The sequence below is a fragment of the Panthera tigris genome, chromosome C2 (assembly GCF_018350195.1).
Source record: "Panthera tigris isolate Pti1 chromosome C2, P.tigris_Pti1_mat1.1, whole genome shotgun sequence".
Classification (NCBI taxonomy): domain Eukaryota; kingdom Metazoa; phylum Chordata; class Mammalia; order Carnivora; family Felidae; genus Panthera; species Panthera tigris.
The window spans coordinates 6419294-6443134 of NC_056668.1; the positions used below are offsets into that span (position 1 = coordinate 6419294).

General features: G+C 39.8%; 1 protein-coding gene across 1 annotated transcript in view; it reads left to right on the plus strand.

The window, feature by feature from the left end:
* BRWD1 (bromodomain and WD repeat domain containing 1) overlaps window positions 1-23841 on the plus strand; it is a 121418-nt gene that overhangs the window by 61024 nt on the left and 36553 nt on the right. Inside the window, exons 19-24 of the mRNA XM_042956480.1 lie at window positions 1375-1558; window positions 5512-5605; window positions 9856-9987; window positions 19732-19826; window positions 22051-22240; window positions 23640-23765. Of these exons, the coding sequence (XP_042812414.1) occupies window positions 1375-1558; window positions 5512-5605; window positions 9856-9987; window positions 19732-19826; window positions 22051-22240; window positions 23640-23765 (821 nt within the window). The remainder of the gene's footprint in view (window positions 1-1374; window positions 1559-5511; window positions 5606-9855; window positions 9988-19731; window positions 19827-22050; window positions 22241-23639; window positions 23766-23841) is intronic.

Below are 23841 nucleotides of genomic sequence, written 5' to 3' on the forward strand. Positions count from 1 at the left end.
TTCAGTATCATTTTTGCCAAATGTTTCTTCCTGTCTACGTAAAAGAAAAATTCTCCAACAGGCAGGTTAAATATTTTAGGCAGGAATACCGCACAGTTGATGCATATGCATTCTTCTCAGCTTTGCTTTTTCTCCTCGATGATATATTCTAGAAATCACTCCACATCCACTCATAGCGCTTCCTCATCCATTTTCGTAGCATCATGGTACTCCACGGTGCGGAATAACAGTCTTTGTAATGAATCTGTTTATGACCACTTGAGTTAGTTCTCATGTGATGATAGGAGACCCTGTGCATATGTTTTCTTCACAGTGTTGGAGAATAATAGTATTACTCGAGCATTCAGATTTAGGATTTATTGTTGGTTCTGAATTCAAAACATGTTTCTTAAATGGCAGTTTGTTTTAATGTAAATGTTTGAATTTACACTATCACTTTGCCTTTTAGGGAGAGTATGGTGTGTCGTGCAATGCAAATTGGTTCACATTTGATCGGTAAACAGAATGTTGTAGCTAGAAGAAGGCAGGGGTGTGTTTAGCCACGTGGAGTGGATTTTGCCCTGGGCAAGGAGAGCTGGCAGAGGTGAAGAAGAATGTTATAGCCTCCTGCAGGCAAGGGTACAGCCCCCAGTTTCTCTGTTGCATTAATAGCAGAAGTCCCTTCCTCCAGTGTTTTAAGAAAACAAGCACTTTACCTGGGACACCTGCCACCACGCTGGTCTCTGTCCTCCATCCAGCTGACTTCCAGCTTGTGAGAGGTTGCCCTGTCTCCTGTGGCCCACCTAATCAGCTCTGCACAGGTTTAGGGCTCACTAAGCCTTGTTGTCTGTGTTGCCTTGTCATCCATTCTCTTAGCTCTAATTCAGGTGCGGCCAGCATTGCCCTGCTCTGCATTTTGTTGAAGTTTTGATATCCACTCTGGCAGCTAGCCTGCCTGAGTGGCTCAGATTATCTCTTAAAGTCACAGGTAATGTTGTTCGAGCTCTTGTTATAGAGCCACCACAGTTTGAGGAGGCTCTCTGCAATGCTAATTTTTCCGAAAAGATGTGTTTTTAGTGTATGGTTCTGAAAAAGGCAAGGAAGGGTTTTACGAATGCAAATATAGCATTATAATAGAAAATATCTATGCATTAAAAAATTCCAGAAAGTCTAGTAACGGAAATTGAAGTGAATAGATGTTTGTTCTGTGTTCTGTATATTGATCTTGTCTCATTAGGATACTTTCTGACAAAGTGTTTTGGATTTGTAGTTTTGGTTTGTATCTTTATTTTTGGTTTGTGTCTTACTGGGTGGAGTGTGTATGCTTATTATGTGTTAAATGCATATTAGACTGAAATTTCTCTTGGAATCAGTTTTGGCGTTTCTTTTTTGTAGGTTTTAGAAGACTGAGCTTAGACATCCAGTCCCCTCCAAATATTGGTCTGCGTCGTAGTGGACAAGTGGAAGGTGTTCGTCAGATGCATCAGAATGCTCCACGCAGTCAGATTGCTACTGAGCGTGACCTGCAGGCTTGGAAACGAAGAGTGGTTGTACCAGAGGTACCACTAGGCATATTTAGGTTTGTTTTAGGATATCTCTTAATATTGTTTCTTTTTACAAAAATATATCTATGTGGTTATTTACACTTTTTTTTTTTTTAACCCCATTAGTGGTGTAAATAATCACATAAGTATATTTTAGTAATGGGTTGGAATCTGGTTTACTTGTGGTAGGAAAATGTTGAAATTGTTCTTGAAGTTTTTACTGTGGTTACTTTTTTGTAAATTGTTTTTCGTATTCCTGTTCCATCTTTACAAATACCTGCTTTTGTCCCTTTAGTGTTATTTTGAAATAAATCCCAGGTATATAATTTTGTTTAAAAATATGCCTAAAAGATATATATATATATATATATATATATATATATATATATATCTATCTCTCTAAAAGATCAGGGATTGTTTTCAGTTATTACCACAGTGCTATTGTCATACCTTAGAAAAATAATTCCTCAGTAGAACCAAATGTCCAGTGTTTAAATTTCCAATTGTCTCATGTCATAAATGTTTTTAGTTTTTTGCAAGACTATTTCTTAAAGTGGCATAATTTTGTCAAAAGGCACATAATAAGTATTCTCTTTTTGTGACACTGGCAGGCATGGGAACTCACTGGTTAGGTTCATTAATTCATCAGGGGTCATAAAACTGATCACTCAACTCTTTGAAGTCTTCATTTGTTACAGTGGGTACTTCTAAAAGAGAAATTTACCCGGATGTGCTGTTTGATTATCTAATAGTAAAGTTCATATAGAAAAGACAAGATAGATGTTTATTTTGCTTTATTTACCTTCAAGACGAAGATTTACTCCCTTTCATCCTCCAGCGTTGACCAATTTGTCTTTGGGGTTTTCGCTGTATAAATCACACTGCTGCGATTTAGTTTATTTCTAATATCTTTATTGATTTTTAAGTTTTTCCACCTCTAGCCAGGAGGAGCCTCTTCAAGTTGGCTCTTTAGTCCTTTTGAAATGACTGTAGTATCTTTCTGTACCATCCCTGCTATCAGACGTGGCAAGGTGTTGGAGTTCATCTTGTGAATTTCTCGTCTTGGATGTAGAGTCATTCTTTTCTCTTAAGTAACCCTGTTTTCTTTTAGTGGGAAGTATTTCATAATTATAATCTGGGCAGTAGGGTCTTCCTTGCTACTGAGTATAACTACTGATTTTTGAGTTAATGCAATGGACATAGCGAATACTGCTTTTCAGTGATAACTGAAATGTTCAGTATTCCGTTATCTTATATCTCCTAGTAACTAATGCCTTGAAGATGGTTTTGTAAAAGTGCGTCCTTCATGTGTTTAGGCCAAAGAGTTTCGGTGATTGGTGGAGAAATGTAGTACTTACATACTGTATGGTGAATTTAAGAATGTTTATAAATACACCGTAAAATAATGGAAAGCAAAATCTGGTATTGGGATGAGAAATACAGAAAATCACCATCACGTATGTACTATGCTATCATTAATCCTTAAAATTGTGTCTGAGTTGCATGGTCATCAGAACCAAAAGTGTCATTTTGGGATACTTTTTGTTGTCAGAACCAAGGGAAGCAAACCAGTATCAAGAGTGAAAGACCTGAAGAATAGTTCTTTCTCCTTTTTTTTTTTTTTTTTTTTTTTTTAGTATTTATTTATTTTGAGAGAGTGAGAAAGAGAGAAGCAGAGAGAGTGGGAGACCGAGAATCCCAAGTAGATTCTGTGCTGTCAGCACGGTTCCTGGTGTGGGACTTGAACTCACGAACTGTGAGATCATGACCTGAGCCGAAACCAGGAGTCAGATGCTTAACTGACTGAACCACCCAGGCGCCCCGAAAATAATTCCTCTATTCTTATTTATTCTCTTCAGATGAAACACTGGAAACAGTTATGTCCAAGATAGCTGGTCTTTATTACGGTAGCCATCATGTCTGCCTTTGTGGTGGAGAGCGAGGTTTAGGTCAGAAGAAGGGAGAGACTGAAGCAAAAAGGACATTTGTTGAGGAAACTTGATTTAAGCAGCTATCATGGTTGCACATGAGATCTTCTGCTCATAATTCATTGCCCAGAATGTTGTCGTCCTATGGCTGTACTTAGCTACAGAGGAGGCTAGGTGATGGTTTCTATTTAGGGCAGCAAAGAGCCTAGATAAAAACAGATCTGTTTCAAAGGAAGAAAAGGAGAATGCAGTTTTTGCACCAACTGGCTGTCTGCTATAATAAAAATTTCCCGAAGAAGAGCTTAGCTCCTCGTAGTGCTGTATTCTAAAATACACGTGAGATTTTACAGTGGGGCGCTAAGCGATCTAGCAACGGTCGGTGCTCTTGATGACAGTCCTTACAAGTGGAAGCAATGGGAATTTTACATAACTTGTAATTAATTAGAGTGGCACTTGATGAAGATCGAGAAAATTAAAATTTTGTTTCCCAGCTATAAAAGTAGTTCTGTGTCCCTTGTGAAAAATTTAGCTGATAGATGAAAGCGTGAGAAAATCAGTGATCCTCCCATGCAGAACCAGGAGCACACAGTCCTGCTTCCTAGTAGACGCAGTTCCGGTTGGGGCTAGATCTCAGACATGTAGTTTGTCTTAATTCAGGAATAGTGGAGACTCTGTCCGTTGTATTCATTCTAATTGTGCTCATCCTATGATCTTTCTGATACCGCTTTTCTTAACTGACGTCTCATTTAGGTGTGGGATGGCAGCTGCACACCGTTGAAGATGATACTGTACTCACGAAGGCCTAGCATGTTCCTAGCATGTTCTCAGCCATGTTAGTGATTGAGAATGAAGTGTATGTGGTGGTTCGTTTTCAAAGCAAAGGGAAGCGTACAGCTATGGGGTAGGAATTCCATAGTTCCTTAAATATATGTACAGTTGGTGAAACTGAGAACGTGTGAAGGGCCGAGTCTGATTTAGAGCTGCCCTGTGGATGCAGCATTGTTCTGTTGGCATCTGAGTGTGAGCCAGAGGTGGATCCTGAGAAAAAAGCAATTTCTGTAGAATCGAGTTCTTACTTACCGGCATTTGCATGCAGACTCATTTGGCAGACTCATTTGAGCGTCTAGTTGTGTCTCGGGCCGTGGCCCATATGTCTGTTTTGAAACTGGCCCAAGAGGGGTTTTAAAGTGAACATAAAACACAAAGCCATATGTTTTCAGCAGCATTCAAGTTAGAGAAAAGGGACATTCAGTCACCTGGATTCTCTCACCACGGAGGAGGAAACTGAACTTTGTTCAGTACATTCCTCATGGTGGAAGGTCCCCTGCTTTGAGATCGGTCGCAGGAACATAATCTTTGTTTTGTATCATGTGAGAGAAATATAGGTGATTAGAAGAAGTAGTAACACGGCCATTCTGGTTTTCTACCAATTACAAAACATGCAGTTTGAATAAGTTTGGAGGAGGATTCTGTTTTTATTGTTTCTTCAGAGAAAAGGATTGTAGTCTTGCCCAATTTACAGGAAGATTGAGTAGCTAATGTGAAAGATTCTATTTGAGTTGGTTGTATTGGGGTCTGTGAAAATACAAACATCTCTGTATTAAGTGTGAAAAATAAGACCTGCTAACTGCCTCTGAGATTATATTATGTTTCTTTTTTTTTTTTTTAATTTTTTAAAAAAATATTTATTTATTTTTGAGAGAGAGAGAGACAGAGCATGAGCAGGAGAGAAGCAGAGAGTGGGAGACACAGAATCCAAAACAGGCTCCAAGCTGTCAGCACAGAGCCCGATATGGGGCTCGAACCCACAAACTGTGAGATCATGACCTGAGCTCAAGTCGGATGCCCAACTGACTGAGCCACCCAGGCGCCCCATATTCCGTTTCTAACATAAAGTATAGCTTGACTTGTTTTATTAGAACTTTAGGGATTTTTTGTATTAGTTTAAAAAGCATATAAGCTGATGGTGCCCCAAATCGTAATGATTAGTTTTTCCTCTTTATACCCTTTACTTATCCATCAGTTCATTAACCAGTATAACTGGACACTTATATTTGTAGGAAATTGGAAGACTTCAGAATAGAGAAGGGTGAAGAGGAAAGAAATCTTTATATAATAGGAAGAAAAAGGAAGACTCTCCAGCTCACACAGAAGGTAACCGAAATTCTGTTTTCTGAGGAATAAGCAAATTGGAAATTAAACTGAATTTGTACTTTTATTTTTTTGATCCTTGAGAATATTAGTACCTTTTGCCTGAAGTAGAATATTTCTTGCTCAAGGTCTTCTGTTTGGGATTTAAAATAAGGGGCATAAACTTGTACAGCTGTTGGGAAAGAGTAGTCTGAAACTTGAGAGGAGTAAGTAGCCCAATGGCTGGCTACCAGTGGTAAAGGATTCCAGAAAATTCCTGTGTGGTGACCACTCAGGTCAAGAATTGGAATGTTCTGGGCTTATCTCAAGCATGGCAGGTCCGTCCCTACTCACTGCATCCACAGCTAGCCTGTCGTTTGACTTCTAAAACTGCTGGTTAGCTTTGTCTGTTTCTGCAGTTTATCCTGATGATGCAGTTCCAAAAAATCTGTAAAAAAAAATTTAGACCCTCCAAAACTTCATCCTGCTGAAGAAAATCTTTGTCCATAATATTTAGTTTCTCTATTTGGATTTTCATGCACATCACATGAGCAGTGTTAACACTGATGCATGGAAGGTGCACAAAATGTATGCAAGATCAGCGCTGCAAAACTTTGTGGACTTGCTCGCAGTTGACCGTTCAACGTCACGACCGATGGCCTGTGCACACACTGATGGCTGCCATTATGTGCCTTGTCATTGAAGCTTGATTCTAATTAATTTTTAGAAAGTTTACTTATTTTGAGAGAGAGAGAGAGAGAATTAGTAGTGATGGAGGGGCAGAGAGAGAGGATCCCAAGCAGGCTCCGCGCTATCGCACAGAGCCCGACGCAAGGTTCAAACTCACTGAGATCATGACCTGACCTGAAACCAAGAGTTGGATATTTAAGCGACTGAGCCACCCAGGTGCCTGTTACCTTTTTATTTAATTTAAAGGTGATTCAACTCATCATGTCAGGTACTGAAAAGAAAAAAATGTTGACTATCTAAATGAATATCTTTGGCCTGAGTTAGGATGTTTTCTCATGAAAAAATTTGAAAGTTAAATTTACTAAAATAAGTTATAAGTAACTGATAAATTCTTTGATTGTTTTATTTTTGCTAGAAAAAGTAAGTATTGAAAGATTTTAAAAACTGATTACATTGCTGTTCCTTATGTAGTCACGGTTTTCTAATTTGGATATGTTACTTGATATATTACAATCTATGTAATTAAATTATATTAAAATTACTCAAGAAATAGTTATGAAGTTAAATGTATGAAGTTCTTTAAAATTTTCAATTTTACCTTTAAGTCAAAAATTATGATTATTCTTAATCCTGTATTGAGTAAAAAGGCTAAACTTTATACTTAGTCTTCTTATGTACAAAGCTTGGATATATACACTATGTAAACACTGATGACATATATCTGCAGCATTACATCTTGTGGGGGAGCAAATTAGGAAACTGTTCCAAGTTTCCTGTACGGTAATGATAATGCAAAAACATCGAGAAACACTGATCTAAGTGGAATCCTACATTCTGCATTCTTTTGTATCTGGCTTAATCATTTGACCTTGTGAGATTTATCCGTGTTGTTGTGAGTAGTTGAAGTTCATTTATTTTCATTGTTTGTTGTATAGTATTCCCTTGATGGACATACTGCCATTTATTCAGTCTGTTCTTGAAAGACATTTGGATTGTTTTCATATTTTGACTATTAGTAATAATTCTGCTGTCAGCATTTTGTACGTATCTCTTGGTATCTCTTTGTATATTTTAATCTATGCCTTGGAGTGAAATTTTTAGATCATGGAATATGTGTATATTCCACTTAGTTAATGCCACATGCCATTTCAAACTGATTGCACTCCCTACCTATAGTGAGATATGTTAAAATCTCATTATCTTTACAAATTTCTGTTTTGATTTGTTTTTCTTAATATGGTTTGCAGCTATATTGTTTGGTATGTGCACATGTAGAATTTCCTTTTTCCCTGTTGAATTGAACATTTTCTCAGTATGAATCTTCACCCCTTATTTCTTGTAATGTTTTACTCTCCAAACTCTTTTTTAATGTTTATTTATTTTGAGAGAGAGAGAGAGAGAGAGAGAGAGAGCGCGCGCGCGCGCGCACAAGCATCACTCGCACAAGCAGAGGAGGGGCAGAGAGAGAGGGTCCCAAACAGGCTCCACACACACTGTCAGTGCAGAGCCTGATGCATGGCTTGATCCCATGAACCATGAGATCATGCCCTGAGTCAAAGTCAAGAGTTGTATGCTTAACAGCCTGAGCCGCCCAGGTGCCCCTTCTCCAAATTCTTTATACAGCTATGCCAGCTTTCCTTTGGCTAGTGTTTGCATGGAATGTGTTTCCTTCTTCTTCCTGATACTGCAGTTACATGTATGTTAGACTTTTGCTATTGATTTCTTTTTGTTAGGTTGTTAGCTGTTATTCTGATTGTTTTTTTTTCTCCTGACCTATATTGCAGTTCATTAGTTCTTTTAGCCGTGTGTAATCTGCTGTTAAACCTAGTTTTGTTACTGTATTTTTCAGTTCATAATTTTTACTTGGTCCCTTTTTTGGGGCTTTCAGTTTTCTGGTGAAGTTCTCATTATTTTAACTTCTTGAAAATCAGCCATGGTTATTTTTAAAAATCCATGTCTGCTGATTTCATTATTTCAGTATCTTGTTCCCCTGTTTCCATTGCTTGTTGATTTTTTTCTCTTTTTTTTTTTGTTTATATTCTTTGTTGCCTATGGTTTTGATTGAATGTTAAAGCTAGAGATAATTTGAAGCCTGGGATGATACTTCTTCCCCCAGAGAGGATTTACATCTGCTTATGGTGAGCTGCTAAGGCCACTGTCAAGCCTGTATTGCCTTAATCGCAACAAGGATGGGGCTGTAATTATTTTGGATTACTGTTTATCTGCAGTTTACCGATCAGTCTAGGCAGTACCCTTTGATCTAAGAGCCAAAGCCTGCAGTGTTCTACACATAGAAGGCTCTAAATTGCAATTTTTTGTTAGCCTAACTCATGAGTTTAGTCTCTTGGTTTTTTGCTTACCTGCTGAACCCTTCAGCTCCCTCTTCTGGAGTGAAATTGTAGGGTTATCTTTTACTGTTTACACTCTTTTTCTATCTTGGTCCTATAATTCTTTATAGGCTCGTTTGAGTATATAATGCCCTCAAACTTATTTTAAAAAATGGATATTTTGCAAGAGTTTCTTAATGGTAGGTTTGGCCCACCTATGTTTAAAAATTTCCGTCGTGGAACTCACTAATAGGTGTTTTTTTCTTTAACGAAAATCAATACGGACAAATTAAGGAAAGCACAGTTCATTTGAAAATCGGCCAGAGGCATAATGAAATGATGAAACACACCACTGATTATCTAACCGAAGGTACTAATGTGAAAATTAACTTGTGTATCAGTTCAAGGAATATATGCTTTCACACACGACTGGGTCTGAGCAATAGCGTGCTCCCTCCGCCCTTTAGAAGAAGTGTCGTCTGTTTTATTTGGATGATTTTTAAGGATTATTTAAATATGTATTTTGTTTTGATAAAATATGGTATTTTAAAAATTCACACAGAGCTGAAAAGTACTGACAACAACAAATCCTCCAAAAATTAAAATCTGGAAATAAGTTGGGTTAATATTTGAGGATTATTTCAGATCTTTCTCTCTGTGTATACAACAGGGATATGTTCATTAGTGTTGGTGACAGCATCATGATACATGAATATATACTTTTCACTTCGAAGATACATGTTTTATTTCTGTTAAAGTTTGTTTTGAGAGAGAGAGAGGGAGAAATAGCACGAGTGGGGGAGAAGCAGAGAGAGGGAGACAGAGAATCCCAAGTGGCCTCCATGCTGTCAGTGCGGAGCCCGATGTGGGGCATGAACCCACGAAACGGAGATCATGACCTGAGCCAAAACCAAGAGTTGGACGCTTAACCGACTGAGCCACGCAGGGCCCCTAAATTAGATATTTTAAAGTGGTATCTTGGGTTATTGTTGTTATGATCTTATTAATGGCAAAATAGTTAACTTATAATTTAGTTTGGAAAATGCCGATCTAACGTGCCTCATTTAGCCACGTCTTCTAAGTACCTTAAAAGTAAAACCACCAAGTTTAATTTAACTACATGCGTATTTGTATATTTTTGAACTATCATTATTCGTTATTTTTGCCTTAAATCCTTTTCGGAATGTGAAAGGACATGTGTCTTGCGGGCGATGGCACTTACTGGATGCTGGTTCCACGTGTGCGTTTCTGTTTCAGTGTGAGTCGCTGGCGCTGCTGTCCCAGTCCCGGCAGAGGACGTGCAGGCGCAGGCGCCTGAATTACAGTCGAAGAAATCTTGGGCGGCTTGAGCTGTCTTCTGGAAATGAATCTTCGAGCTCTGGAAGACACGTGAGTTTCCTAACTTTAAAATGTATAAAATGATGGTAAATGATTTGTCTTCAGTCTCTTCCTTTGAATCTACCAAGGGACTAGGATGAATCGGGAACGGCTCTGTTGAGATACTTGAACCGTACAAGCGTGTGACCCAGCAGTTGTAATATGTTAACGGGATTGTGCCGTCATCACCACTTTTTAATTTCAAAATCCTCATGGACTCTCAAACGAAATCCTGTACTCATTTGCAGTTACTCCCCAGCCCACCTCTCTCAGCTCCTGACAATCACTAATCTTTCTGTCTCTGTGGAATGATTGACCTGTTCTGTGCGTTGTATATAAATGGAGCCCTACAGTATGATGGTGGGAGGACGGGCTTTTTGCAGTGGGCATAATGTTTCCAAGGCTGGTCCACGTGTAGCATGTATCCATACTTGGTTTTGGCTATTACGAATAATGCACCTTACTAACATACAGGTTTTTGTTTGAACACAAGCTTTTGTTTCATTTGGATGTATATCTACAAGTCAGTTTGCTGGGTCATGTGGTGCCTCTGTGTTTAACCTTTTGAGGAATTGCTGGAGTGTTTTCCAAAGCAACTGCATTGTTTTATATTCCCATCGGTAATGGAGGAGGATTCCAGTTTCACCACATCCTTGGTAGCACTTGGCATTGTCTACATGTACTTTAGATTTTAGCTGTCCTGGTGGGTGTGAAGGGGTAGCTCATTGCTTTTGATACATTTCCCTAATGATTCATGATAATGGAACATGTTTTCATGTGCTTATTTCCTGTCTATCTTTGGAGAAATGTCTGTGCCAATCTCTTGTCCATTTATCACTTTTGTTGTCTTTTTTTATTGCTGTGAAAGCTCTTTTTTCTGGATGTGAGTCTGTTGTCGGCCGTAGGACTTGCATTTATTTTCTCTCATTTGAGGGACTGGCTTTTCACTTCTTCAATGGTTTCCTTTGAAGGAAAGTTCTACATTTTGATGAAGTCCAGTTGATTTGTTTTTACTTTGTTGCTTGTGCTGCTGTCCAATCTAAGCCTCTCTCTAACCCCTTCTCGATTATCACATGGAATTACTGGTCTTCCTTTGATTTGCTTTTTTTTAAGAAGCCAATGTTTTTGTAAAGAGTGTTGAAAATTTAATAATAGAATGTTGACATTTTTTAATCACTATTGTTGGAAGGTTTGAAATGTTCTGTATTGATGAACAATTGATTTAATTCTTCTGTAAAGCACTGAGGTAATAGTTGAGCAGAGGGTTTGAGGTTAAATCTAAATTCTTCCACTTGGACAAGTTGTTTAACCTTTCTGGGTCTCTGGCCAGATCTGTAAAAGCAGTCAGTGGTAGCGTGTATTCCTCAGAGATGTAAGAACTCGATTGATTGTAAAGTGTTTAAGATAGTGTCTAATATCCAATAATGCTAGCTGCTGTTATCATCAGCCTGTTAAAGTAACTAATTGTGTTTTATGTAAGGAGACTTTTTTACATTATTTTCTTCTTTTTACAGTGAATTGAACATTTTAACCCTTTCTTAATAGTTTTGGATAATTATGGTAAACGTTCCCACCCATCTTCCCTAGTTTCTGGTTTATGCTTCCTGTGTTTTTCTTCATACGTTCAATCAGATATGTGTACATTTTATTGTTTCTCCTTTTGTACACAAAATATAGCATACTATAGATGCTCTTGGCACTTTTCACTCCGTGGCTTTTTTCACTTAAAATTTTCTTTCTTTTTTAATATTTTAGTGTAATTTATTATAATCAGCTAGCAGTCCACTTAAAATGTTAACTAGAAATACCAGTTCTTTGCCCTTTTCAATTCATTTAATTATGTGCACCCAATAAATTTAACGAAAGCTTTCCATTTAATAAGTCTTATAATTAAACACATCTATTACATTGATACTAAGTATTCTTTTTTTTCCACTTAAAATATTCTTGAACTCACTCCATGTCCGTTTTTTTTTTTTTTTTTTTTTTTTTAATGTTTGTTTACTTTTGAGAGAGACAGAGACAGAATGCGAGTGGGTTAGGGGTGGAGAGAGAGGGAGACACAGAATCTGAAGCAGGCTCCAGGCTCCGAGCTGTCAGCACAGAGCCCGATGCGGGGCTCAAACTCACAGAGCTGTGAGATCATGATCTGAGCTAAAGTCAGACGCTCAACCAGCTGAGCCACCCAGGCGCCCCCATGTTCGTTTTTATTTTTATTTTTTTATTTTTTTTTAACGTTTATTTATTTTTGAGACAGAGAGAGACACAGCATGAATAGGGGAGGGGCAGAAAGAGAGGGAGACACAGAATCTGAAACAGGCTCCAGGCTCTGAGCCGTCAGCACAGAGCCTGACGCGGGGCTCGAACTCACGGTCTGTGAGATCATGACCTGGCCGAAGTCGGATGCTTAACCGACTGAGCCACCCAGGTGGCCCCCCCATGTTCGTTTTTAAATATCTCCTCCATGGTTCGTTCGTTCTTTCGTTCTTTCTTTCTTTCTCTCTCTCTTTCTCTCTCTCTTTCTCTCTTTCTTTCTTTCTCTTTCTCTCTTTCTTTCTCTCTTTCTCTCTTTCTTTCAAGACTTGCATCATACAATTGTGGGACTGTAACAGTTTATTTAACCAGTCTCTTACCTATGGCCATTTAGGACGTTTCCAGTGTTTTCATTATAAATAGTGCCACAGTGAGTAATCTTTTTGTCTGTGTGTCGTTTTTTGCTGATGGAGACGTCATTTGGGAGTACGATCCTGGGAATAGGATCGCAGTGTCTAAAGATACATGCCTCTGAGTTGTAGGAAGTAGTGGTAAAAGTTGCTGCCGAAGGAAGGTTCCAACTTGGCTTTCCTGCTGGTGGTGCCACCAGCAACATGGATTTTCTTAGCCGTTAGCCAACGGAGTGTTTTATACTTGATAATCTTTGCCAGTTTAATGGGTGAGAGATGGTGTCTTAGTGTAGTTTTATTTTTTTTATGTTTTGGCTTTTTTTTAGTGAGAAAAATTATAAAATTTACTACTTTATTTTCCTGTGTACACTTCAAAAGTGTTACCTCTATCTAAAGTATGTGCAACCATTACCACTGTACGTTTCTAGCACTCTTTCATCATCCCAGACAGACACTGTACTCATTAAACACTGACTCCCTTTTTCCCTTCTGTACGTCCGTGGTAACCTCTCTCCTACTTTCTAGCTCTGTAAATTTGCCTACTATAGGGACCTCGTGTAAGTGGAATCATACGATATTTGTCCTTTTATCTTTGGTTTATTTCACAGAATAGTTTTATTTTGACTTTGTCATGTGTGAAGTTGTTGAACATCTTTTCATATATTTAGAGTGTCTTTTTTTTTCATCTTTGTGCACATGTATTTATGTCCTTTGGTCATTTCTCTATCACGTTTTTGGTCCTCTCCGTGCCCACCGCAATTTCTAAAGGTTCTTTATATACCAGATATGTTAGTTCTTTATCTGTAGTTTATATGGTGCTGTGTTCTTTTTCTGCCATTAGAGCCTCTAAGTGGTTATGACTTGGTGGAGATGAAGGCTACTGATTTTGGTAGATTGAATTTTTTTACACATCTTGCTGTGTTACCGAACTTTTGAGTTAATTTTATCATTGAATTATCTGAGGTTTTTTTTATTTAGGTACCCTCTCCTTTGTACAAGTACTTAGTTGTCCTTTGGGGTGCCTGGGTGGCTCAGTTGGTTAAATGTCTTAATTCGGCTCAGGTCATAATCTCACGGTTCATGAGTTTGAGTCCCGTGCTGACAGCTCAGAGCCTGGAGCCCACTTCAGATTCTGTCTCCCTCTCTCTCTGCCCCTTCCCTACTCATGCTCCATATCTCTCTGTCTCTCTCTCAAAAATAAATAAACATTAGAAAAATTTTTTAAAAAAATACTAGTTTTCCTACTGAGGTAATTTTTATACCTCCCATTGGTCTCTCTTATCTAATTGCATTGCTCGGTTCTTTCAGCACATTGTTGAATGGTGGTGGAGATAGTGGACCGTATTCCTCTTGGTGGAGACATGTCTACCATTTTCACACTAAGTGAGACGCCTTAATTTAGGTGTCTATAGTATGCATATCTATGTTATTATGCTAAGAAAATATCAATGAATGCTTATTTTGTTGTGTTCTTTTTGAAATACCAGGATTGATTATAGATTCTTTTTCCTTTTTCTTTTTTTTTATTATAAATTTTTAAAATTTGCATCCAAGTTATTTAACATATAGTGGAATATTGATTTCAGGAGTAGAACCAAGTGATTCATCACTTACGTATAACACCCAGTGCTAAACCCAACAAGTGCCCTCCTTAATGCCCATCACCCATTTAGCCCATTCGCCCACCAAACCCCTCCAGCAACCCTCAGTTTGTTCTCTTTGTTTAAGAGTCTCTTATGGTTTGTCTCCTTCCCTGTTTTTATCTTATTTTTGTTTCCCTTCCTTTATGTTTGTCTGTTTTGTATCTTAAGTTCCACATGAGTGAAGTCATATATTTGTCTTTGTCTAATTTCGCTTAGCATAATATCCTCTAGTTCTATCCACGTAGCTGCAAATGGCAAGATTTCATTCTTTCTGATTGGCAAGTAATACTTTGTTGTATGTGTATATGTGTCTATACACACACACACACACATACATATATACGTATATACTCATATATACACATATATATACATACGTACACACACACACACACACCCCACATCTTCTTTGTCCATTCATCTGTTCATGGACATTTGGGCCCTTTCCATACTTTGGCTGTCATCAATAGCGCTGCTATAAACATTGGGGTACATGTGCCTCTTTGAGACAGCACACCTGTATCCTTTGGATAAATACCCAGTAGTGGAATTACTGGATCATATGGTAATTCTATTTTTAATGTTTTGAAGAACCTCCATCCTGTTTTCCAGAGTGGCTGCACCAGTTTGCATTCCCATCAGCAGTGCAAAAGGATTCCCCCTTCTCTGTATCCTCACCAATATCTGTTGTTGCCTGAATTGTTCATTTTAGCCATTCTGACGGGTGACCTGGTATCTTACCGTGGTTTTGATTTGTATTTCCCTGATGATGAGTGATGTTGAGATTTTTTTCATGTGTCTGTCAGCCATCTGGATGTCTTCCTTGGAAAAGTGTCTATTCATCTCTTTTGCCCATTTCTTCACTGGATTGTTTTTTGGATGTTGAGTTTGATTTTGGATACTAACCCTTTATCTGATATGTCATTTGCAAATATCTTCTCTCCCATTCCGTCAATTGCCTTTTAGTTTTGCTGATTGTTTCCTTTGCCACGCAGAAGCTTTTTATGTTGATGAGGTCCCAATAGTCCATTTTTGCTTTTGTTTCCCTTGCTCCTGAAGATGTGTTGAGTAAGAAGTTGCTGTGGCCGAGGTCAAAGAGATTGTTGCCTGTTTTCTCTTCTAAGATTTTGATGGCTTCCGGTCTTCTGTTTAGGTCTTTCATCCATTTTGAGTTGAAATAGCCACTTAAGAAAGTGGTCCAGGTTCATTCTTCTGCATGTTGCTGTCTAGTTTTCCCAATACCATTTGATGAAGACACTTTTTTTCCTTTGGATATTCTTTCCTGCTTTGTCAAAGATTAGTTGGCTGTATGTTTGTGGGCCCATTTCTGGATTCTTTATTCTGTTCCATTGATATATGGGTTAGTTTTTGTGCCAGTACCATACTATCTTGATGATTATGGCTTTGTAATACATCTTGAAGTCCAGCATTGTGATGCCTCCAGCTTTGGTTTTCTTTTGCAGGATTGCCTTGGCTATTCGGGAGATTTTTTTTTTCCTTTTTAAATCATCACTGGTGTATCAATCTTAAGAATTTTCTCTATATCTGTTAGTTTGGTGTATTTTCAAGTAATGGGGAAACGCTTTAAACTAATACAAACATAGATAATGTGGAATGTTAAATCCACTTGACCTTTTAAAATAAACCATAATCTTGTGGCTTGGTGGGGGGTTTTACCTCCAGTGGTAGGAATTCATTCACCTGTGTTGTTGCAGTGGGGGAGCTGGTGTGGCGGAGGGGGTGGGTGGTGGTGTGGCTGGGCAGAGATGGGGAGAGTGTGTGTGGGGTGTGTTGTGTATATGCGTGTTGTTTCCATTCCATTTTGGTTTGGAAAGCACTGATGGTAGAAAATGTGTAAGGGCTTTCTAGTTAGCTGGATTTCTAATTCTACTTCCTACACTTACCCTCCTGTGACCCTAGGCATGTTATTTTACTTTTCTTAGTCTTGGGTGTCCCTATAGATGAAGAGCTGGTAATACACAGGCAGGGTAGATCCAGGCTTTGTGGGGGTTGAAGCTTGTGTAATATCAGGAACTTTTTTTTTTTTTTAAGTAACTCAGAGTTACAAGCAGATGCACACAGCCTTGATAGTCAAGTTAAATCGGAAGCCTCTGAAACTTAATGTCATTAGTTTTGTTAACTCCTCCTCTGTTTACAGAGGTGTTTTGAGAACTGGGATAACACATGTAAGACATTTCAGAGGATGCATGGTTTCTAGGTAGTAGCGTTTAAGAGTTTCTTTTATCACTGTCATGAAAAAAAAAGTCCATTTGACATAAAAGCCAGACTCCTGGAATAGGAGGAGGCTCACATTTTGAGAAACAGTTTTGAGAATATGTTGACTTCAGGGGCACGTGGATGGCTCAGTCAGTTAAGCATCTGAGTTCAGATTAGGTCATGATCTCACGGTTCGTGAGTTTAGGTCCCACGTCGGGCTCTGTGCTAACAGCTCAGAGTTGCCTTTAGATCCTCTGTCCCCCTGTCTCTCCCCCTACCCTGCTTGTGTTCTTTCTCTCTCTCAAAAATAAATAAACATTAAAAAAGAATACACTTATTCTACATTTTGCCTGTTCAAATGAAGTAAATAAAAGTAGATATTGACTTTAGATTTTGTCTTTTAAGTTTTGGTTGTCAGTGACATTTTCATTATCCATTCTCGATGCTCCTAATGTAAATGCTGTTAGAGTAAAAGGTCACGTCTCAGTTTAAAAGTACCTGCCTAGGGCGCCTGGGTGGCTCAAATCGGTTAAGCGTCAGACTTTGGCTCAGGTCGCGATCTTGCCTTTCCTGAGTGAGTTCAAGCCCCGCGTCAGACTCAGGTGACAGCTCAGAGCCTGGAGCCTGTGTCCGATTCTGTGTCTCCCTCTCTCTCTCTCTGCCCCTCCCCCGCTAGCACTCTGTCTCTCTCTCCTTCAGAAATAAACATTTAAAAAAATTAAAAAATAAAAGTACCGGCCTGGTGTCCATAATTAGAACTTAAAGTAGATTGCAACCATTAGGGCTGTGGGAATCACAGAGTTGTTTCTTCCCCTCTCTTCCCTTTATTGACTTAAAAAAAATTTTGTCCTAGAGCAGTTTTAGGTTTACACAAAAACCGCACAGTGAGTACCTTGAATTCCCATATCTTCTTTTTCCTGCACACAGTTGCTCCTGGTAGTAACTTCTGGGTTAGTGTGGTGCATCTGCTGCCGCTGGTGAACTCAATTTCCTGGTTTACGTTAGGGATCTCTGTGTGTTGCACAATTTGTGAGGATTTTGACAAATGCATAATGTTATGTCTCTACCATAACAGTTTCACTGCCCGAAAACCTCCTTGCTACACTTAGTCATTCCTTTCTCTCTCCTCCTGAGCCACTGGTAGGTCACCACTGATTTTTCTGCTGTTTCTGTAGACTTTTCCAGAATACCATACAGTTGGATTATGCAGTATGTAGCCTTTTCAGATAGGCTACTTTCAATTTTTTTAAATGTTTATTTCTGAAGGGTGGGAGGCGGGGGAAGAGAGAGAGAGGGAGAGATATGAGCGGGGGAGGGGCAGAGAGAGAGGGAGACACAGTCTAAAGCAGGCTCCAGACTCTGAGCTGTCAGCACAGAGCCCAATGTGAGACTTGAACCCACAAACCATGAGATCATGACCTGAGCTGAAGTCTGACGCAGATACTCCTCAGATTGGCTACTTTCTAGTAATATGAGTTTAAGTTTCCTTTGTATCTTTTCGTGGCTTGATATTTCATTTCTTTTTAGAACTGAATAATATTCCATTGTCTGAATTTACCGTAGATTATTTCATTTACTTACTAAAGGACATGTTGGGTGCTTCTAAGTTTTGGCAATTATTTTGTTGTTGTTGTTGTTTTCTGTTTTATTGTTTATTTATTTTTGAGAGAAAGAGACAGAGCACGAGCAGGGGAGGGACGGAGAGAGAGGGAAATACAGAATCTGAAGCAGGCTCCAGGCTCTGAGCTGTCAGCACAGAGCCCTACGCGAGGCTCGAATTCACAAACCTCAAGATCATGACCTGAGCCGAAGTCAGACACTTAACTGACTGAGCCACCCAGGCACCTCAAAGTTTTGGCGATTATGAATAAAGCTGGTGTAAACTTCCATGTGCAGATTTTGTGGGGATATTTTTAACGCATTTGGATAAATACCAAGGAGCAAGTTTATTGGATATGATTAGGCTATGTTTAGCTTTGTAAGAAACTTCCAAACTGTCATCCAAAGTGGCTGTGTTACGTTTGCATTTCCATAAACAACGAAGGAGAGAGTCCCTCTTGTTCTGTGTTTTTGTTAAGATGTCAGTTCTTCCTAACTTGATCTGTAGATTCAACATAATTCCAATCAAGATCCCAGCAAGTTAATTTTGTGGATATTGGTGAAGTGATTCTAAAGTTTATTTGGAGAGGAAAAAGGTCCAGAATAGCTAACAGGGTACTGAAGAACGTAGTTGGAGGACTGATAGTACCTGACATTGAGAGTTCGTAACAAGTCTGTAGTTTTCAAGACAGTGTGGTATTGGTGAAAGAATAGACAGTAGATCAATGGAATAGAATAGGGAAACCCAGAAATAGACCGATGCAAGTGTGGTCAACCAGTGTTTGACAAAAAAGCAAAAGACAACTCAATGGATAAAGCAGAGTCTTTTCAACAAATGGTGTTGGAATGACTGGACATCCACATGTTAAAAAAGTCTAGACACGTACTTTTCACAGATTGACTCAAAATGGATCGTAAGCTTAATGGAAAACACAAAACTTAAAATTTCCAGAAGATAACATGCAATAAAATGTAGGTGACCTTGGGTATGGCGGTGACTTTTTAGATAGAATACCAAAAGCATGATCTGTTAAAGGAAAACATGACAAGCTAGATTTCATCAATTAAAACCTGCTCTGGGAAAGATACTGTTAGGAGAGAACGCAAGCCACAGACCAGGAGAAAATATTGGTAGAGCTCCTATCTGGTAAAGGACTTCTATTTAAAATATACCATGAATTCTTAAAATGTATTCATAAGAAAATAAAAAATCCAGTTTAAAAATCAGACAGTCTGACACGTCATCAGAGAAGATACATAGATGGCAAGTAATCGTATGGAAAGATGCGCAGCGTCATCGGCCATTAGGGAATGAAAGTAGAATGAGACGCCCCTGTGCCCCTATTGCAGTGACCCAGGTCCAGGCACTGGAAACATGTACATGGACTTGGCTCAGCTTCACACAGAGAAGGGCCCACTGTGTCAGCGGCAGTGGTGAGTCTCTGTCTCTGTCGCCCTGTGCCTTGCTAAGAAAAAGAATATAATAAAGACACTGACTTTTTGTTTGAAGTTCATCTAATTATATTCATTGCCCGATTGCCTGAAATGGTAAGAATGGAATGCGGCTTTTCTTGTGTTATTTAATCTTCAAGATGAGGATTTTATCTTATCCCCCCCTCTTCCCCGACACATAGGAGACTTCCTGTGATCAGAGTGAAGGTTCTTGCTCTTCTGAAGAAGAGGAGTGGAGGAGTGACAGGAGGAGTCAGAGTGACAGCGAAAGTTCAAGGTACTTGCTACTGCTTAAAAAAATTTTTGTTTTGGGGCGTCTGGGTGGCTCAGTCGGTTAAGCGTCCTACTTCAGCTCAGGTCACGATCTCGCAGTCTGTGAGTTCGAGCCCCGCGTCGGGCTCTGGGCTGATGGCTCAGAGCCTGGAGCCTGCTTCTGATTCTGTGTCTCCCTCTCTCTCTGTCCCTCCCCCATTCATGCTCTGTCTCTCTCTGTCTCAAAAATAAATAAACGTTAAAAAAAAAAAAATTAAAAAAAAATTTTTTTTTGTTTTAAGTAGGCTCCACACCCAGCGTGGGGCTTGAACTCACAACCCCAGGATCAGGAGTCACACACAGCAACCCCTGCATAGGCTGGGGCACCCCTCCAGGTGCCTGCTTTTCATTGTTTTCATCTGCTCAGCAGCCTAGTCCTAGGCTTGGATGGACCAGTCAGTGAAGGGCAGTTGAGTTTCTCGTACAATTAAAAGGAGAAGAAAACTGGGAGCGCCTGGGTGGCTCAGTTGGTTGAGCGTCTGACTCTGGCTCAGGTCACAATGTCATGGTTCATGAGTTCAAGCCCCATGTCAGGCTCACTGCTGTCCTTGCAGAGCCTGCTTGGGATCCTTTGTACCCGCCTCCTCCTTTCTCCTCCCCTGCTTGTGCTCTCTCTGTCTCTTTAAAAAAAAAAAAAAAAAAAAAATTAAAGAAGAAGAGAACTGGATTAACAGCTGTGTGTATAGAAAGTTTTTTGGGTATGTTTGACTGTACACATTTGAGCCCACAGTGTACAATGTAGTCTTGGGCTGTAGTCATAAAGAGCAGTATCCAGAATGTATGTGGTAAGACCATCGTTCTATTTACTGTCAGTTATTGCATGTATGGACCTCTAGTTTTGGGATCCAGATTTCATGGGACCCAGATGTTAACATCTGTTCCTCCTTTTGGTAAATAAAATGCCAAGTTCACCTTGGCAGATGCTCGTGCCAGAAACCTGGACATCTTTCTCTCTTCACAGCATAGCCATCACCAGGTCTAGAAAAGCGTCCCTTCCAAATAGGACTCAATCTTATTTCTGTTCCCATGGATGCTGTGCCGGTCTAGACCACCATACAGTACTCCCTTTTTCCTGTCGTGACTTTTTTTATTGTGTTATGATTGAGGGGCTGGAGTGATTTTTAGAACCCTTGTCTATTTTTTTTTATGAATTTAATTGTGAAATGTGAAATATACATAACAGAATTTACCATCTTAACCATTTTGAACTGTATATTTCAGTAGCATTAAGTACATTCATACTGTTGTGCACCCAGTTTCCAGAACTTGTTGCAAAATTTGAGAGTGTGTACGCATTAAACAGGGATTCTCCGCTTCCCGCCCCTCCCCTGGCAACCTCTGTTCTGCTTTCTAGCTCTGACATTGTCTTTTAATTCAGCTTCTCTTGAATTTTATTGTACAAAGCAGGTGCTCTTACAGTTTTTCTAAATAGCTCTTTTTAAATAAACTGCTCTTGGAAACGTGCGTGTGAGCGTGAGTGTGTTTTATTGAGCCTGAGAGGTGTGTGGTTGGCCAGTGGTGGTCTCAGTGGAGCCCTTTGTCCTGCTTTCTTTCCTGCATTTGCTGAAGCTGGTGGTGGCAGGGGCTCATTTTCTAGATCTTGTTTCCTGTTTGACTCTGCTGCTGCTCTGGACTGGGCCGGGACCACTTCCTCTCTTGGGTCTTTCGTCCTGTTCAGGAAAGTCCCCCTCTTGGCAAGGAACTCTGACCACTTCCAGCTTTCTATCTGCTGTGGCTACACTTTCCTTGGGATTCTCAGTGTGTTCACTAATGGTTTTTCATTCCAGTTAGAATTTTAGTCTATTCCCGAGTCACCTTTCACTTGGGGGAGGGGGGCCTACTCTTACGGTTCTGCATGACCTCTACTGTTTCCGTAATTACATTCCCATCTTCTGAAAGGGGAATTGTTGGTGGGCTCTAAATGTTGTCTTCCATGAGGTTTCCTCTATATTACACTTAAAACAAAAAATTCCTCAGGCTTACGTCCTTTCCTAATTTCCAGTGTCTCTGTCTCTTCCTCATGATCTCTGGTCATTTCAGTATTTGCTGATGGTGAAGGCAGATTGTTCAAGTCGAATCTTCCCAGGATCCTTCCTTCCCTCCTCTTCATCTCTTAAGATTATGTGATTAAATTGCCATTAGGGCTTAGATTCTGGTTCCCTACAACATATACTGCTTTTCTTTCCTAGTGACTCGTCATCTAGATACTCTGACTGGACAGCTGATGCAGGCATCAATTTGCAGCCTCCTTTACGAACGTCATCACGTCGACGAGTTACCCGCTTTTGCAGTAGTTCAGAGGATGAAATGTCTACTGAGAATTTATCTCCTCCAAAAAGGAGACGAAAGAGAAAGAAAGAAAATAAGCCTAAAAAAGAGGTAAGAGAAGTATATCTTTAAAACATCTATTTACGCTTTCTATCAAGTGTTTCTGTCCATATTTAGAAATTAAAAGTCTTAGGGAGATTGGAGATTTTATATACTATTGACACTGTTAAGTCTTCAAGACTCAAATGTAAAATGCAGATTTATATTTGGAAAAGCTACTTTCTTCTGGAGGCTTCTCTGTCGAATCTGCCCCAAATTGGTGGTGGCACCGGCTCCTTCCTCAGTCTGACACGATAAGGGGGAGGGAGCTCTATTTTGCTCGGAATCCCACAACTCTTTATTTTCTCCTGTTAATTTCAACACCAGAACTATACTTCAGGGCATTTTAGGGCACTTTCTTCTTGTTTCCTCTGTCTTTGCCTTGTTTCCCAGCTACATCTGCCACGTTCTCTTTCATTTGGCACGTTCACAAGCAGGAGTACTTGTGATGTTCCTATTTCTTATCATATGTTCAGTGTTCATGTCGTGCAAGTAACAGTCATTATTTAAAGATGCCACGTCTTTGTATTCCTCACGTATTGCTGTGTCACAGACCATCCTGAATCTTAGCTCCTTACAGCAACAAACATGTATTCCTATTTGGTGGGTCAAGAATCTGGGGGCTGAAAAGCTAGGTGAGTTTTGGTTCCCAAGGTCACAGTTATCACACGGGTTGGAGCTACAGCTGTCTGAACGTATAACTGGAGCTGGCTGATCTTCTTTGAACCCTATGCAGTTGGGGAGTTGGCTGTAGACCCAGCTACTCACCACATGGGCCCCTCTAAAGAGCTCCTTGGGCATCTGTATGACATGGTGGCCGACATTCCCTAGGTTAGGTGATCCAGAGGTGTCAGCAGGGGTAAGCCTTAATGCCTGTGACAGCTTTGTCTTAGAAGCCTCTTGTCACTTCTGTCTTACTCTGTTTGAGTGGAGCGGTTGTGGGCTGCACCTGTGGAAGAGATGAGGAGGATCAGAGAGTTTGTTGGCACATTTTAAAGTCACCTGTCTTAAAACCTCAAATCAAGAGGAGTCTCCCTGTGATGAGTAGTCCACGGTGAAATTCAGAATGGTCTCGGCAGAGCAGGCTGGCTGTCGAAGAGGATTTAGGTTGGAAAGGAGCCCCCTCCCATAGGATGTCAAGTGTTACGAAGAGTCTATTAGAAATCCGGGAGAGGCTAGATGAGTGCCGGGGGAACCTGCACTGCTTTCACCAGTGGCCCACAATGTATACGCTCCCGTGGGTGTGAAGGAACCAAATATGTATGCCGTTTAAAAACTGATCATTAGGCGACGTGCCCATTCTCATTTGACATAGCATTTCTCACTTGGTGAAGTTTCTTTTGTTTGTCAATCAAACCACGCCCTCATGCCCTTTCTGTTGTGCTGGACTTTGTTCTCATCCCCTTGGCAGAGCTTGCGGAGGATGACTCCGGTGGAGCTTGCAAATATGGAACATTTATATGAATTTCACCCTCCCGTGTGGATAACGGACACCACACTTCGAAAGTCTCCTTTTGTTCCTCAGATGGGTGATGAGGTGAGAGTAGTAAAATTTAGAAATGGGAATATGGACCACAAGATAGTATTTTACCCTTAGGTTTTAATTTATTTTT